Source organism: Gopherus flavomarginatus, chromosome 1, assembly GCF_025201925.1.
Source record: "Gopherus flavomarginatus isolate rGopFla2 chromosome 1, rGopFla2.mat.asm, whole genome shotgun sequence".
NCBI classification, from domain to species: Eukaryota; Metazoa; Chordata; order Testudines; family Testudinidae; genus Gopherus; species Gopherus flavomarginatus.
In genome coordinates, this window is record NC_066617.1 from 332,355,872 (window position 1) to 332,374,692 (window position 18,821).

Sequence of the window (18,821 nt, forward strand, 5' to 3'; positions counted from 1 at the left end):
GTCTTAACATTTTAGGACCTGATCCTGGAAACATGATGTACACATTTAACTTAAAAGCATGAAGCATAATCTAGTTAAGTTCCAGTGAAGGGAGTAATCCCTTTGAACTCAGTGTGACTACAGACATGAAGTTAAGCATCTGCATGACTGTGTGCAGGATTGAGGCCTTTGCCATCATCTATGCTATAAATACAACAGTGTCTGGTGGATTATTTATTACCTCCATCATAACCAATCTTCTCACAGTACCCTAAAGATGTACGTAAATTCACATGCAAAGGGTCTAGTTTTACTTTGTGCATGGTTTTTATTACTTGATTTTAATTTATCTTGATCTCCAGTTAATGGTTACATCATGTATAAGTGAAAACAAAACGGCACTTAAAAAATTCTGGAGACTGAGCAGCTGCAAAATGATCCTAACAGTCTCTAAATGGTATGTACTGTATAACATACAAAGTGCGGGCACATGCATTCCAACTTCATACCCACAGCACTGTGTAAAGCTCTTAAGTATTTCAAACATAAGGGCAAATTTAAAAGGAAAAACTGAAAACGAAGGTAGTGGGTCTAATGTGGAACAAGTAGGTTCTATGTGTCGGCGTTTCATTTGTGAAAACGCAAGATCAAATTCTCTAATGGCTCACAAGTGGAAATGAGTTTGCTTTACATCCTATTCCCACGTGGATGACAGAATCATTTCTGGCACAACTGGCAGCCTCTGGCCAAGAGAGGCCCAGGACTGGAAGAGCAGAAATGTGTTGCATATAGAACTGAGATGCACTAAGGAAAATCATATGATGTCGGTACATATTATCCCTAGTTCACATCACAGCTTATCAGGCGCTCATTTTCAGTCATTAAATTCACATAGAGAAATAAATACACAATGCTACTACCTGTATTTGAACCAATGCCAATAAGGTTTTGTAAATTTGTGTACCAGTGTGCGTGCATCTCTTTTAAATGAAATTCCAGGGAAATGTTAATGCACTAAGGAATATTCAGGTGAATATTCACCTACCCCACAGATGTTTCCAGATCTCTGGCTGGATACCTTTAAGTGCTTGTCTACACTTGGAAATTTACAGAAATAGTTATTCTAGATTAGTTATTTTGATATAAGCCCCCGTGTGGACACTCTTATTACAGAATAAGAGTGGCCACATAGGAGTTTTCCAGAATAGCTATTTTGGTAAATTTCCAAATGTGGACAAGATCTTAGTAAGACTCACTGAAAAGCAGGGCATATTCCACAAATATTTAATTATCTATTTACTGCCTCACCACTTGGCACAATAGTAAAGAGATCATGGCTTGGCCTGAAATATTGAGGAAGGGAAACTGAGTTTAATTGCTGTTGAAAACAGAGAGCAATAACTGACCTGTGCCTTTCTTTGCAGACTGAAATCAGTATTTGGCAGGGAAACATAAAGGGTGATTTTTCTAATTTTTGAGCTACAGAACTCTCAACCTCTAACAACTGGAGAGGCACAAAGTGAATCATAGTGTGAGACACTTATTTTGCATTGCAATGCTGGTGTTATGAAAGAATATGTAGGAAAAGACGGTTACTCACCTTCGTAACTTTTGTTCTTCGAGATGTGTTGCTCATATCCATTCCAATTAGGTGAGCGCGCACCGCGTGCACATTCGCTTGAAGATTTTTACCCTAGCAACACTCGGTGGGTCGGCTGGGTTGCCCCCCAGAGTGGCGCCGCTACGGCGGTGAATATATACCCCTGCCGACCCAACCGCCCTTCAGTTCCTTCTTGCTGGCTACTCCGACAGTGGGGAAGGAGGGCGGGTTTGGAATGGATATGAGCAACACATCTCAAAGAACAACAGTTACAAAGGTGAGTAACTGTCTTTTTTCTTCTTTGAGTGCTTGCTCATATCGATTCCAATTAGGTGACTCCCAAGCCTTACCTAGGCAGTGGGGTTGGAGTGAGATGTCGCAGAATGTAGAACTGCTGAGCCAAATGCCACGTCATCTCTGGACTGTTGTACCAATGCGTAATGTGACCCAAAGGTGTGGACCGAGGACCAGGTAGCTGCACGACATATCTCCTGGATGGGTACGTGAGCCAGGAAGGCGGCAGATAAAGCATGAGCCCTAGTAGAATGTGTGGTGAGGTGGCTCACTGGAATATGAGCCAAGTGATAGCAGGTGCAGATGCACGACGTCACCCAAGATGAAATTCTCTGGGAGGAGACAGGTAGGCCCTTCATTCGATCTGCTACCGCAACGAAGAGTTGGGGTGTTTTACGAAAGGGCTTTGTTGGCTCGACATAAAAAGTGAGAGCCCTACGGACGTCTAGGGAGTGCAGTTGCTGCTCTCGGCGTGAAGAGTGTGGCTTCGGGAAGACGACTGGAAGGAAGATATCTTGGTTGATATGACAGGCCGATACCACTTTAGGGAGGAAGGCTGGATGTGGTCGCAGCTGTACCTTGTCCTTCTGAAACACTGTATATGGGGGGGTCGACCGTGAAAGCCCGAAGTTCAGAGACTCATCTTGCCGATGTAATGGCTACGAGGAATGCTGTCTTCCAGGACAGGTACAGCAGTGAGCAGGTTGCCAGCGGCTCAAAGGGAGCAGCCATAAGTTTGGCTAGAACAAGGTTAAGGTCCCAGGTTGGGGCAGGCAGCGGACTTGTGGGTATAAACATTCCAAGCCCTTGAGGAACCTTGAAACCATGGGGTGAGAGAAGACCGAGCGCCGTTCTCCACTGGGTGGAAGGCAGAGATGGTCGCCAAGTGCACCTTTATTGATGAAACAGCTAAGCCTTGTTGTTTTAGGGACCAGAGGTAGTCCAAGATGGTAGGAACCGGTGTCTCGGTAGGAACAGCGTTATGCTGCTCGCACCAGCAGAAGAAACGCCTCCACTTGGCTATATATGTTAACCTAGTGGAAAGTTTCCTACTACCCAGGAGTACTTGTACTGAGGCAGAGCAGCGTAGCTCAGACTGGCTTAACCATGCAGCAACCATGCTGTAAGGTGAAGAGGCTGCAGGTCTGGGTGGTGAAGTCTGCCGTGGTCCTCAGTTATGCGATCCGGCCAAAGAGGTAGGGGGATTGGGTTGGCCAGCGAGAGGTCGAGCAACATGGTGTACCAGTGTTGCCTCGGCCACGCTGGAGCAATCAAGATCAGGGTGGGTTCTGTCTCTGCGGAGCTTGAGTAGGACCCTGTGGACCAGCGGGAATGGTGGAAAGGCGTAAAGGAGATGTCTCGTCCATGGTATCAGGAACACGTCTGATAGGGAGCCCAGGGAGTGACCCTGGAAGGAGCAGAACACATGGCATTTCCTGTTCTTGCGGGAGGCAAAGAGGTTTATGTGGGGAGAACCCCACTTCCGGAAAACAGAATGGATAATGTCCAGGTGAATCGACCACTCGTGAGACAGGAAGGATCTGTTGAGGTGATCTGCCAGAGTGTTCTGAACCCCTGGGAGAAAAGATGCTACCAGGTCGATCGAGTGAGCTATGCAAAAGTCCCAGAGCTGGATGGCTTCCTGACAAAGGGGGGAGGAACGTGCGTCGCCCCGCTTGTTTATGTAAAACATGGCCGTTGTGTTGTCTGTAAACACTGAGACACAACGGCCTTGTATATGCTCTTGAAACACCTGGCACGCAAGGCGGACTGCCCTCAGCTCCCATATATTGATGTGCAAGGTCAGTTCTTGAGCTGACCAAAGGCCTTGAGTGAGAAGATCCTTGAGGTGGACTCCCCAACCCAGAGATGACGTGCCTGTTGTTAGGACCACTGAAGGTTGCAGCGGGTGGAAAGGCATCCCTGCGCAGACCAGGGCAGGTGACAGCCACCAGTTCAGGGAGTTTATGATGCTCGGGGGGATCGTGAGGATCATGTCTATGCTATCTCTGCCTGGGTGGTATACCGAGTTGAGCCAAGTTTGAAGGGGACGGAGGTGTAGTCTGGCGTCTTTGGTCACGAATGTGCTGGATGCCACGTGACCTAGGAGGCCGAGACAAGTGCGAGCCGAAGTTGTCGAGAAGTTTTGCAGGCCTTGGATAATTGATACTATTGCCTGAAACCGGGGCTGTGGTAAGCAGGCTCTGGCTAGAGTGGAGTCCAGGATGGCCCCAGTGAAGTCTATTCTCTGAGTGGGAACCAGAGTGGATTTTTCTATATTGATCCTCAGGCTAACTGCCTGAATAGGTCCTTGATGATGCCCACATGATGGGTGACTTGCGTCTCGGAGGTCCCTCGAATGAGCCAATCGTCGAGATACGGGAAGATGTGTACTTGATGACGACGGAGGGAGGCGGTGGCTACAGCCATGCATTTTGTGAATACTCGTGGGGCCGTAGAAAGGCCAAACGGAAGGACTGTAAATTGAAAATGTTGATGGTTGACCGCAAAACGGAGGTACCGCCTATGCGGTGGGTAAATAGCAATGTGAAAATACGCGTCCTTCATATTGAGGGCGGCATACCAGTCTCTGTGATCCAAGGACGGGATGATAGTCCCCAGGGATACCATGCGGAACTTCAACTTTATCATGAATTTGTTGAGTCCTCGCAGGTCTAGGATAGGTCTCAGACCTCCCTTTGCTTTGGGGATTAGGAAATAGCAGGAATAAAACCCCTTGCCCCTCGAGTCTTTCGGTACCTCCTCTATAGCTCCCATGGTTAGGAGCGTCTCTACCTCTTGAAAGAGGAATTGCTCGTGAGAGGGGTCCCTGAAGAGGGACGAGGATGGGCGGTGGGAGGGAGGGGCGAAATAAACTGGAGGTGGTATCCGAATTCTACCATGCGTAGGACCCAACCATCCGAAGTGAGTTGGGCCCATGCAGGGAGGAAATGGGAGAAGCGGTTGTAAAAAGGCGGAAAAGGATCCTGGGAAAGAACTGGTATGCCGTCCTCAGGCATCCCTTCAAAAGTTCGGTTTGGGTCCCGCCGGTGGTTTGGTGGGGCCCTGATTTTGACCCCTTGTGGCCCAGACTGCCTTCTGCGATTCCCCCGACCTTGTCTTCTGCCAAAGTCCTGTCATGGCCTAGGCGAGTGGTAAGCTCGCTGAGGCTGACAACGGAAGAACCTGCGCTGAGTCACTAGGGTGTGCATTCCCAGCGAGTGCACGATCACCCTGTTGTCCTTTAGGCTCTGCAGCCTAGGGTCAGTCTTTTCAGAAAATAGGCCTTGGCCCTCAAAGGGCAAGTCTTGTATAGTCTGTTGTAACTCAAGTGGGAGGCCTGACACCTGAAGCCAGGATATTCTTCTCATGGCCACTCCTGAGGCCAGAGTTCTGGCTGCTGAGTCGGCTGCATCCAGTGAGGCTTGGAGAGAGGTTCTTGCCACCTTCTTTCCTGCTTCCAAGAGGGCTGCAAACTCCTGGCGGGAGTCTTGGGGAACTAGCTCCGTGAATTTGCTCACTGCCGTCCAGGTGTTGTAGTTGTATCGGCTAAATAGCTCTTGCTGGTTTGCCACCCTGAGTTGGAGGCCTCCAGCAGAGTAAACCTTGCGGCCCAATAAGTCCAAGCGCCTAGACTCCTTGGATTTTGGAGCAGGAGTTTGCTGGCCCTGGCACTCCCTCTCATTAACCGATTGCATGATCAGGGAGCAGGGAGGAGGGTGCACATACAAATACTCGTACCCTTTCGAGGGTACCATGTACTTCCGCTCAACTCCCCTGGCCGTGGGTGGAATAGAGGCTGGAGATTGCCAGATGGTATCGGCGCTTGCCTGAATCGTACAAATAAAGGGCAAGGCTACTTTTGTGGGGGTGTCAGCTGATAAAATATCCACCACAGGGTCCTCTCTCTCCGGGACCTCCTCCACCTGAAGATTCATATTCTGGGCCACCCGCCTCAGAAGATCCTGATGGGCCCTCAGGTTAATTGGGGGAGGACCGGAGGAGGATGTCCCCGCCATTGCCTCATCTGGAGAGGAGGAAGAGGAGAGGCCAGGTACAAGAGGGTCCTGCGTGGGCTCTTGTTCTTGGGCGGTGTCAGGTTCAGGTGGGACCTGAGAGTCTGTCGGCGGAACGGATGCTTCATCCAAACCCGCAGGAGGGGGGCGGCTTACAGTCGCCTCTGGCACCCGGTGTTCAGATGGCATGGAGCGTGGGGCTTCTGGGTGTGCACCTTGGGCTTGATGATATGCCCAAGGTGTCCAGAACGACCACTGATGAGGCCCTTGTTCTTGACCTTGGGTCTCCTGGAAGACTCGACTGGGCATGTCTGAGTCACGGTCCTGTGCATAGGAGTCACTGTCCGCGTGAGATGACACTGAGGTGTGTCTAGACGGCCGAGGAGCTGAGAAACCCTGAGAAGGGACCATGTCTCTAGACGATCTCTCTCGGTGCGGCACTGGGGAGCAGTACCGGGCGCCATAACGGTACCGTGAACAAGACCGGGACCTGCGACTGTAACGGTGCCAGGAGGTTGACCGGGATCTCAAGGCTCGTCGCCTGGAGTGACTGCGAGAGATGCGGTGCCAGGTACGGTGTTGGGAGCTGGATCGGTACTGGGAGTGCCGGGCTGGCGAACAGGACGCTGAGCGGTGCTGCAAGTGCGACCGGTACCATGATGGAGAGCGGCGTCGGGACTGCAAATGGCGTCGGGACCAGGATCGGCGACGGGACTGAGAACACTGGTGGGACCGAGATCTTGATCAGTGCCTCTCAGCGGTGCCGACGGAGGGTGGCCTCAGCAGGGCAGGCTTGCCAATAGACTGAATAACCTGCACCGGCGGTGTGGGGGGTTGAGGCAGTGCAGACTCCGTCATTGCAATCAAGTCCCTTGCTGTGGAGAAGGTCTCAGGTGTGGACAGGATAGTGAGCTCAACCACAGCACGCGCTGGGGAGCTTTCAGGCACTGGACTCAACGGTCCTTGTGGGACCGGAATCGATGGTGCCGAAGCTGGCGGTGCTGCAGCAGGTGTCAGTGCCGGGCGGTCCGACTTAGGCGGGTGCTCCGACTGTGGTGCAGGCGGCACTGAAGCAGTGGGAGTCTTATGATGCTTCTTGATCCACAGTGACAGGGAACGGTGCCGAGCCGACATCGGTGCCGGCGACGGTCGGTGCCGAGGGGCCTTAGCAGTACCGGGGCGATCCGGAGCCGAAAGAGCACTTCTCCCTGATACAGACTGTTTAGCGCTCGGTGCCGAGGGCGTTGGACTACAAGCTGCCTCCATCAGGAGCTGTTTGAAGCGAAAGTCCTGCTCTTTCTTCATCCTCAGCTTAAAGGCCTTACAGATCCGGCACTTATCTGAGAGATGGGATTCCCCAAGGCACTTAAGGCAGGAGTTGTGGGGATCTCCCGTTGGCATCGGCTTATGGCAGGCCGAGCACAGTTTGAAGTCCAGTGACCTGGGCATGAGCCCTGGTATCGGGTGGGGGGAAGGGGCTAATCCCCAATCCCCTCGCTACTATATACACTAAATATATTATAGAAACGACTAAAACTAACTACAACGATAGAGATTATAACTATATACACAACTATTAATAAGGAACTATGAGTAGCTAGGGAAGTGGAGATCAGCACTCCACTGTTTCAACGACCAACACGGGAGGTAAGAAGGAACTGAAGGGCAGTTGGGTCGGCAGGGGTATATATTCACCGCTATAGCGGCACCACTCCAGGGGGCGACCCAGCCGACCCACCGAGTGTTGCTAGGGTAAAAATCTTCCGGCGAACGTGCACGCAGCGCGCGAACACCTAATTGGAATCGATATGAGCAAGCACTCGAAGAATGACACATTGTTTTGATTGACATAACATTCCAGTCATCTGCAAATTAGCCTCTCCAAATTATGGTTAATTTATCATAGCTGTATAAAATTACTGTATTAGAGTTTGTGCTTCTATATACCTATGTTGTGATTAAATGGAGAAGGATAGTATTCGGCACCTAGTCCCTGGACTTTCAGTGATTAATGTATCAAGTCAAAATGAAATATTACATTTTTAACATCACTGAGATATTACTATAATCTTAAACAACTAAGTTAAACAATCTAATTGTTTAAATATTTTCACTAGTAGTTTAATGCACAGAAGTAGTAAGTGTTCAAAAGTGCCCAGAAAACTCAGGTTCACATCATCAAGATGTTAAAAACAAACAAAAACACCTAACCAAACAAAAACAGTATTTGTATACAAAGTGTGAATATTTTTTTAAAAAAGGAAAAAGGTGCTTTTCTTACATTTCTTAATATTTGCAGGCCTATGCTGCATAAGTAGGAATTCAGGAAAAAGTAGTGCTGATATTGTATACAAGAGAGTAATTACCTCTAGAAACCCAGAGACCTCCGCCCTCCAACTAAAAATTAATCCAGTTTTTATACAAGTTTAGTTTCTGACCTTTCCTGAGTAGAGTTTACCAGTTATTTCATGTTGTGGCAAAGTGAGTGTGTTTGTAATGTGGACCATTACCCACTAGAGATAAAACAGAACCAATTTAACTCATTTCAGTGAGAACCTCTTGGAGTTGTAATCTGAAAAGGTAATGTTTTATCTGCTTAGTTTTGTTACTAATGTCATAGTGTGGTGGCAGCACCACCAAAGTTAAGACTGAGCCTTGCTTACTGTTTAGCAGCCAATTTTTCTAAATGCATTAAGTCCCACATGCTTCGGGAAATTGTCTTCAAAACTCTTATGTTGCAACAGGGGTTGTGGTAGAGTTTGTGGTGCAAATATGGGGCCATATGATTGAGGAGTTCCCAATAACTAGGGCCCTACCAAATTCACGGCCATGAAAAACTCATCACAGACTGTGAAATCTGTATAGTATAGGGTAAAAGATCAGATTTCACAGGGAGACCAGCGTTTCTCAAACTAGGGATCCTGACCCAAAAGGGAGTTGCAGGGGGGTCGCAAGGTTATTTTAAGGGGAGTTGCGGTATTGCCACCTTTACTTCTGCACTGCCTTCAGACCTGGGTGGTTGGAAAGCGGCAGCTGTTGGAACAGGCGCGCAGCTCTGAAGGCAGCGCTGCACCCGCAGCAGTGCAGAAGTAAGGATGGCAATACCATACCATGCGACCCTTACCTCAGTGCTGCTGCTGGCAGAGCTGGGATTCCAGCCAGCAGTTGCTGCTCTCCAGCTGCTCACTCTGAAGGCAGATCCTCCGTCAGCAGCAGTGAAGAAGTAAGGGTAGGAGTACTGTAACACCCCAAGAACCTTGTGACCCTCCAATATTCCTTTTTGGGTCAGGACCCTTACACTACTTTGAATTTTCATTTTTAAATAGCTGTAATCATGAAATCTACAATTTTTAAAATCCCAAGACCATGAAATTGACTAAAATTGACTGTGAATTTGGTAGGGCTCTACCAATAACCATTCCCCACATTATGAGCTTCTTTACATTTTCAATATGCAGTGAAATATATGTAGCTAGTGAGATTACCTTGAATACTGGTATGATATGAGGGGCCAGGAAATATTTCTTGGAGTAAATTTGGAGTCATTTATCAAGAAGTTTCTCAGATACAGCCCTCTCCCCCAATAAGGAGCTGATTTTAGTATTCAATTTGCTCTAAAGTCCACGTACATAATAAGATTGTCTTGAAACCTGGTATTCCATGACTGGGCTTGCGGTAGATTTTGAGGTAGAAGGGGGAGGGGAAGAGAATACATATTGAAATGAATGGGTCAGATCACAGCACTTAAGAGCTGTTGTCAGGCTGTATTCACCTCCATGAGGTGTTTGGATTCACCTGAAAACATTCCCTTGAGATGAATGAGTCACTTCACATCTCTGCAATCCTCCTATGCTGCAGAAGGTTGTGCAGAACCCCTTCTCCCTATGACAGTCCCAAAAGTGGAGTACAGACTTTGGTGCTCCCTCTCATCCTTGCTACTACCATCTGGTAGATGTGCTCTTCACAGGCTTTTGTTTATCACCTTCCTACCTGCCCTTGATCCTACTGGAGGGCACAATGGAGGGCAGAGCTGGTACCTGAGTGACAGTGAGGTAGTCCCAGTAAGCTGTCTTGTGCCCCTCGTCATGCCCCCTTCACTACTACCACTTCCTCAAAGCCAAGGGAAATTCACTGCCCAAAAACTTCATAAAGGCAGAATGTTAAAGTTGACTAGATGTGCCTTGTACCTTACAGAATGCACCTATATTTAAACCTCTGAAAACCAAAGAATCCAAGAGTTATGGCAAAACCAACTTAAACATCTGTAAACCAGGAAGTGAACATTCACTCTAGCTAGGCTAAAGTATTATAGCAAATATTATTTTACTGTTCATTGTGCTAGGCAGTGAAGCTACATAATGAAAATGTTTTCCTATAAAAAGTGGATTTTTTTTTCAAACATACCTGTTCCCTTATTTCTTTTAGTTTTTCTACTCTCTTGAGCTTTGTCACATATTCTTGAACTTCTTTCAGCCCCATATCTGTGCAGACACGAACTAAGAACCGTAGACCTAATTGTACATTAAAATATATATTTAGAAAAGGGCTTGAAAGCAGGTGAAAAAATAGCAGTATGTTTAACCTAGTAAAACTAATTTATAGAGTAGCAGCACGGTCTTCTGGACATAGCAAAGAACTGGGGATCAGGGGTTCCTGTTTTCTAATACCAGCAACTCAGACTGGAATCTTATGCAAGCAATTTTAATTTTTCTGTGATTGACTGTAGAATGGTTAATAAAACTTAAGGGATGTTATGAAATTTAGTTACTTAGTGTTTGTGAAATGCTTCGAAAATAAAAAGCATTATACATATGCTAAGCTGTTATTGCAAAACCATTCCCCAATAGCATTTTATTGAAAATAAATCATCAATGCCAAATGAGCTGAAAAGAATGGACACGAGCATAGTTACATTTTCTAATTACTCCAGTGCTGAGTCAGCACTTCAGATGCATGGTGGGTGGCCTTTTAGCTCCTGCGTTAATATCTCTCTCTATAGAGTTCAAAAATGGATATGAAGGCTAAATGTGACTATGGCTGTCTATGCTATGGAGACTATGGCTATGTCTACACCACAGACTTTATCGCAGCACACTTGTATTGCTGCAGCTGCGCTGCTGTAAGGTCTCCTGTGTAGCCACTTTATGCCACTGGAGAGAACTCTCCTGTTTGCATAATTAATCCACCCCCAACGAGCAGCGGCAGCTATGTCTGCGGGAGAGCATCTTCCTTCAACATACCGGCTCTTTTGTTGGTGAAACTTATGTCAGTCAAGGGTGTGCTATTTCACACCCCGACTGACAAAAGTTTTACCGACAAAAGTCCTAGCGTAGAGATAGCTATGCTGGTATAGGCTATGCCGGCACAGCACCGTAGTGCAGACGCAGCCTACACTCACAGAAGGGGTTTTTCTGTTGCTGTAGGAACATCACTTCCCTCAATAAAGCCCTCTTCCATTGACATAGATGTATCTACACTGGGGGTTTTGTCAGAATAGCTATGCCAGTCAGAGGTGTGGTTTTTTCACACCCCTGACGGATGTAACTATGCTGATATAACTTTTCAGGGTAGACCAAGCTTATATGATAAAATAGGAAGAACTTAGGGGAAGAGAGAACTCCTTTGAGACACAGTTTTGGAAAAGAGCTGCCACTGTCTCTGCATGCCCAGCAGCATGGAATGACACCTATCTAAATATGACACTAAACTATCAATAACCAGTAAACAGAAGAAAACATCAACATCTAGTTAAAAGGTGATTTAACAACAGCTGATGAAGCACAGGGAGATGAGAGAGTTTCTGACTCATTGGCTTTAGAAATTAATAGAACAGTGGAATGATGAACAGTGACTACTTTCCTAGTAGTTCTGTACTGCATCCTCAGTGTCATGGATTTGTGCCGGCAATGTTCAAAGAATGTTACAATTACTGAAAGATTTTTAAAATAGTCCACTCCTTTGATTCACACACTACAAATATTAACATGGCTTATATTTTTTTTACCTATAGATCTTAAAGTGAGAAACCATTTTGCAAAACTTGCGTTGCCACTGTTGACTTAAGTAAGGCAAAAGTTTTGTTTTTCTACTACAGTAGACCTCTGTAAAGCCTGCTGTTCAAGAGAATTTAGGAAACTTGGTAAAATTACTAGCTGAAAAAAATGCTGCAAGTCTACTTTTAAAATATAGTAAATGTTCTGCCTTAAACTGTTTAAAAATGTAATTCTGGTAAGTGGCTAACGGATTGTTGTAGTACTGAGGTTTGAAACAATAAGTGAGGTAATGGGGCTGCTACGGCAACACAGAGCAATGGTTCCCAAACCATGCTCTGTGATGCTCTTCGATTCACCCACAGAGCTGCTTCTGCCACTAGGGAAGCATCTATCAGTCTTCATGAAGTGATGTTTCCTGTTACCATGTATCCCCAGTCTGGCAGTCTCTAAGGGTTTCCAGAGACTACTTGAACAACTAAAAACTTTAAAAAAAATGCTTCATGCCTTTTTGGGATACTTGGTTTTGGTAAAACTTTTAACCACAGTAAGATGTGTAGACTATAAAATGGAAGGATGGCAAACACATGAAGAGAAACAATCTGGCCTGGGGAGATGACAGTAGTAGGGTCTACAGGTAACAACGGATGTTTCTGTAAGTACACACACAGAACTTAAAGGGTTGGTCTACACTGGGAACTTATATTGGCATAGCTACATCTCTCAGGGGTGACAAATCCACTCCCCAGTGATACATAGCTATGCTGATCTAACCCCTGGTGTAGACAACACTAGGTCGATGGAAGAATTCTGTTGACCTAACTACTGACTCTCAGGCTACAACACACTTCCTTCAGTATAACTGTCACTCAGGAGTGTGAAAAATCCACACCCCTGAGCAATGTAATTATACTGCCCATAATCCCCATGTAGACAGCTCTATGTCAGCGGGAGAGCTTCTCCCGCTGACATAGCTATCGCCTCTCATGGAGGTGGAGTTATTAAAACATCTTCACCAGAAGTGTTACAATGGCCATAAGGGAGGTGGATAACCTACGCTGATAGGAGAACTCCTCCCATCAGCATAGGTAGCGTCTACACTCAAGCACTACAACAGAACAGCTGCAGCTGTGCCACTGCAGTGGTTTAAGTGCAGACATACCTGGAAGAGTAAATAAACAGCACCAGTTATAAAACTGCAAGAAGATAGGAGGAAGGAAGTCAGTAAGCAAGTTTATTTCCATCTTCTTTCCTCAATATTGCCCTAGTATTACTTTAGTCAAGCCCTAGAGTTATCACAAGGAATGTGCAGAATTAGTATTGGGAAAGAAGGTAGTCTGTGAGAATATTTTCTATTTTTAAAATACTTACATAATATGGATTACTAATAGATATATTCAATATAGCATAGAGTTTCCTTTACCTTGAAAACTGCACCACTCAATGAAACAACTTACATTCAACATTCTCTGGAAATTTTCTGTGTATCTCCTTATATGTATCTAGAGCTTTTTGGTAGTTACCTGCAAACAAAATAAACAACAGCACACACACAGGTATGTACAATGGCACAGTATCAGACCAGAAACTGATGTGATTCGGTACTTTCCAGCTTTTTTCAGCTGCTTTATTTTTAAGAGTACATGGTTTAATAATCCTAGATCACAACTGATGCAGTTAAAGTTGGCATTCTTTAATTACCTGACTATAATAATTAAAGCTGGTTGTGAGCAGCTGAAAAAAATTCAAATGTGTTTTTTTAAATGATGGGGGGGTGGGGCTCAAACTGAATTGGAATGTGCTGGTAGGACATACTGGGGATTTTCCCAGTATATCTAATGAACATAATGGTGGCCAAGCTGTCTTGCTCCTTTGCTGGGAAAGCTCTTCTGTGCTAGAGTTTGCTTGGGTGCTGACTTTATCTTTCAATTCACATGGTCACTCAGCTTTTACTCCCCCATCCCACAGAATCAGGTAACTAGGCAAACAACATAAGAAAATCTGCAAATTTGTCATTCGGTTCTTCTCTGTAAGGCTCTAAAGGAGCAAGGGAAAGAGTGGGAACAATAGGACAGCATGAAAGAAAAGTATTATTTATTAAAATATCTTAAGTGTGTGTTGGTGCTGAACAATACAAAGAGGAAGACACGGTTTCTGTCCCAGTGTGGTTATGATCAATAGCAGATTCAGATTGTAGAATCCCAGTTATAAAATTCAGAAGATGAGAGCTCAGTCTCGAAGTGGCAATATGTATTCTGTTTGTACAATTTAAATTTTCAATTTTTTTTTTAATATCTAGAAATTGTATCCACTACATATATTGTAAATGTGGTCTGTTCAGCTGAGCAACTCTAGAAATTTCTTCCTACTTGGCTATTGTGACATCATATGGTGCTCTGACATAAATCAAATACAATATGACTATTTACACTAGTTTGGCCTGTTCTCTTTACTTGCACATGACTGCTCCACTCATAGGTACAAGACAGTACAAAGAGAAGTAACTAAATCCAGGACTTCAAGGAAGGTAATGCTTTGATATACAGAAAATTCACAAAGCAGAAGCATGCTACTGGCTAAGGAGATTTTAGAACCAAGACCTCATCGTGCAGATGTACAAAAGATCAGCAGATAAAAATTCAAAATATATAAAGTAAAAAAATACCAATTATAAAAAAATCACAGAACAAATAAAGACACTTACCACTTCTTCTGTAACAACTAGCAACCATCAATTGCCATTTCACTTGCGTTGGTCTATGAATAAATAAATAAAACCATTTAGTATACAGTACTACCAAATGATGAAATAGATGAATTGTTCTGTGAAGTTCAAAGTATTGGTGTACATCCACTATTAAACCAGTCTCACAAAATTCTACTCGTCGGCTCACTCACGGTGAATCCTTTCTAGGAAGGGCACATAAACTAATTGCATTTTTTCATTATTAGCAAGTTTAAAGATATAGCTATGTGTGGATTGGTAAGCTGCCATGGCAATTCTTCAAAGCTGACCAAAACCATATGTGGAAAGTTCTTAGGACTGTACAGTCCTGTCTGATTGTTAATATGTCTTAGAAAATATTGCATTCTAACAATTTGTAGGGAGGCTTCTCTAGTGGAAATCTAGCATTTTTCTTTACCTTCCTGGCTGTACTGTTCATCCATTATTTATTTTTTTTTTTATTCAACCACAGGTCAAGCCAATTTGACCTCCAAACAATTTCTCTGTTTGCAGTCTAGTGTTCTGCAAAATAAGCTTATGTAAGACAAGTCTGCTGCATATTTTTCAGTTGCAGCACGTGTGTGCCTGCTGCACACAGCAATGGAATCCAAGTGAGCACCTAACACACTTCCCTTGTAATAAAAATTATTAGTAGGCGACTTGGTATGAAAATCCTACATTTTTAGGGCACAGAATTAAGCTCCACAACTCCTGCTACTGTTTGAATTGCTTATGTTGATAAAATTTGCCCCTGCAAGATTCTCAAAAATACAATTCTCAATTCATTTCAAAATACATCTTAAAATGCAAGTTAAAGGGGGTGATTTAAATATAAAATATCACTGAATGATTGGAATTAATATTCCACTAAAACAGAATTGAGAACTGGGGATCGGGGTTGAGGCAATACACAAAGTTTAATGAATTGAGTGGTTAGAGAATTAGGCCTTAAATGTTTAGGTCTGTGCCAGAAGAAGATTATGAAATCAGGATGAATTTTTTCTAGTGTCAGCTGTGTTCTTTCCAGTGTTTTAAAATGGGCTAAGAGTGCCAATATATGTGATCCAAGAGCCTGACTGCATTACAACTTTTTAAGGGGTTGGCAGCTTCACTGAACAGCATGATAGCAAGTATTTAAATCAGTGTTTCACAAATATTTTCACTGGTTTGTCTCCATTTTTTAAAGATATTTATTTTATAAAGTTACCAAAGGGTTGGGAATTTCCTGGCAGTAAATGACTAGTTGGAGAAATTGAGGCCTGAGGCAAACAACAAGACTTCAGTTACCAAGCAATGTCCAATGCTGAAGATGCCATTTTGATTAACATTGTTTCCTTCCCCTCTTTCTGTGTCTGTTGTGTCTAGAGCTGCATGCTGCTGCTGCTGCTGCATTTGTTTTTGTTTACAGTACCAATCCCTTCCTTACAATTAATAACACACACAGTAACCAGTGGGAAAGCAGAACTTCATTTTGAGCATTTTACTAGAATTTAATTTCAATTATTATATTTTTAGACTTTCTATATAGTAGTATATGTTAGTAAATGGGGCTTTAAATACAAGGAACTTCCCATGTGGACCTGACTGCAAGGACAAAAGGGATAATGGAATAGTTCTATAAATTACTTTAACTATTTATTTCCATATTTAATGTTTGGGATTCTTTTGTAATTTTCTTGTTATAAAGTCTGTAGAAGAGTCATATAAATATATTGTCTCAATCTTAACTAAAAGATGAAAGGCTTTTGCTGTAGACTTTCATTATTATTTGTAAAGGAAACGTTAAGTTGACAGACGGCTCTTTATGTCATCCTGGAGATGGTGAGATTTGAGGTCATTCTGGTCTCATGAGGAAGGAAGTACACAACAGTACTGGGCCAGCCAAGAAAGCTGTCTCCATTTCTCATGAATTGTGGAGCTATGGTGGACGTCCTAGTCATGGGGATAAAGGTGGTCGTTAGGTAGCTGAGGGTATGTCTACACTACAAAATTAGGCTAATTTTATAGAAGTCGATTTTTAGAAATCGATTTTATGCAGTTGATTCCGTATATCCACACTAAGCGCATTAAGTAGGTGGAGTGCGTTCTTACTACCGTGGGCTAATATTGACTTACGGAGCAGTGCACTGTGGGTAGCTATCCCACAGTTTCCGCAGTCTCTGCCCCCATTGGAATTCTGGGTTAAGCTCCCAATGCCTGATGGGGCAAAAAAACATTGTCGCGGGTGGTTTTGGGTACATCATCAGTAGCCTCTCCCTCCGTGAAAGCAACATCAGACAATCATTTCGCGCCTTTTTTCATGGGCAGACACCATACCACGGCAAGCATGGAGCCAGTTCAGCTCAGTGTCACCGCTGCTGTCGTCATGTCCTGGGTGCTGCTGTCAGCAGACAGTGCAGTAGGACTGCTAACTATCATCATCCACAGCTTCTGCTGCAACTCTGCTCTCCTGCTCTTGTAAATGAGTTCAGTCTCAACAGCAAATTTCTCCAAGTTGTCAAATCTGTGCGGTGCTAACTGTCATCATCCACCACTTCCGCTGCAATTCTGCTCTCCTGTTTTCCTGCAGATGCCATACCACGGCAAGCATGGAGCCCACTCAGCTCACTGTCACCACTGCTGTTATGAGCATTGTAAACACCTCATGCATTATCCTTGAGTATATGCAGAACTGGGTTAAGAGACACCAGCATGATGAGGATTTTGATGAGGACATGGACACAGATGTTCCTGAAAGCACAGGTTATGGCAACTGGGACATAACGACGGCACTGGGGCTGGTTGATACAGTGGAATGCCGATTCTGGGCTAGGCAAACAAGCACAGACTGGTGGGACCGCATAGTATTGCAGGTATGGGATGATTCACAGTGGCTGTGAAACTTTCACGTATAAGGCCACTTTCCTGGAACTCTGAGTTGCTTTCCCCCACCCTGAAGCACAGGAATACCAAGATGAGAGCTGCCCTGACAGTTGAGAAGTGAGTGGCGATAGCCCTGTGGAAGCTTGCAATGCCTAACTGCTACAGTCAGTTGGGAATCAATTTGGAGTGGGCAAATCTACTGTGGGGGCTGCTGTGATCCAAGTGGCCAATGCAATCGTTGACGTTCTGTTATCAAGGGCAGTGACTCTGGGAAATGTGCAGGTCATAGTGGATGAATCAGGGTTGGAAGGGACCTCAGGATGTCATTTAGTCCAACCCCCTGCTCAAAGTAGGACCAATCCCCAGACAGATTTTTGCCCCAGACCCATAAATGGCCCCCTCAAGGACTGAACTCACAACCCTGGGTTTAGCAGGCCATTGCTCAAACCACTGAGCTATCTCTCCCCAGCATTGCTGCAATGGGGTTCCCTAACTGTGGTGGGGCGATAGACAGAATGTGTATCCCCATCTTGGCACCGGACCACCATGCCAACCAGTACATAAACCACAAGGGGTACTTCTCAATGGTGCTGCAAGCACTGGTGGATCACAAGGGATGTTCCACCAACATCAACGTGGAATGGCTGGGAAAGGTGCACGACGCTCGCATCTTTAGGAACTCCAGGCTGTTCGAGCAGCTGCAAGAAGAGACTTACTTCCCAGACCAGAAAATTACCATTGGGGATGTTGAAATGCCAATAGTTATCCTTGGGGACCCAGCCTACCCCTTGCTCCCAGGGCTCATGAAGCCTTACACAGGCAGCCTGGACAGTAGTAAGGAGCAAGTCAGCTATAGGCTGAGCAAGTGCAGAATGGTGGTAGAATGTGCCTTTGGACGTTTAAAAGCTCACTGGTGCTGTTTGCTGACTAGGTCAGACCTCAGCGCAATCAACATTCCCATTGTCATTGCTGCTTGCTGCATGCTCCATAATATCTGTAAGAGTAAGTGGGAGACGTTTATGACGGGGTGGGAGGTTGAGGCAAATCGCCTGGTGTCTGATTATGAGCAGCCAGACACTAGGGCAATTAGAAGAGCACAGCTAGGCGCGCTATGCATCAGAGAGACTTTGAAAACCAGTTTCATGACTGGCCAGGCTTCAGTGTGACAGTTGTGTGTGTTTCTCCTTATGCAAAACTGCCCCCTTTGATGATTTTAATTCCCTGTAAGCCAACCACCCTCCCCCCTTCAAAATAAAGTAGCTATTGTTCTGAAACCATGCATTCTTTCTTTAATATCTAAAAAAAAATTAGATAATGGACAAGGTAGCACGGGTGGGGTGGGAGAAGAGGGAAGG

The 18,821-nt window shown here is 45.0% G+C and overlaps 1 protein-coding gene across 4 annotated transcripts in view; it reads right to left on the minus strand.

Annotated features, from left to right (window-relative positions):
- Positions 1–18,821, minus strand: part of IFT88 (intraflagellar transport 88) — an 87,470-nt gene that overhangs the window by 22,519 nt on the left and 46,130 nt on the right. For all 4 annotated transcript variants that reach the window (XM_050937213.1, XM_050937216.1, XM_050937215.1 and 1 more), the window contains exons 21-23: positions 14,584–14,636; positions 13,337–13,402; positions 10,294–10,400 (exon numbers count right to left, since the gene is read on the minus strand). In XM_050937213.1, coding sequence (XP_050793170.1) covers positions 10,294–10,400; positions 13,337–13,402; positions 14,584–14,636 — 226 coding nt within the window. The remainder of the gene's footprint in view (positions 1–10,293; positions 10,401–13,336; positions 13,403–14,583; positions 14,637–18,821) is intronic.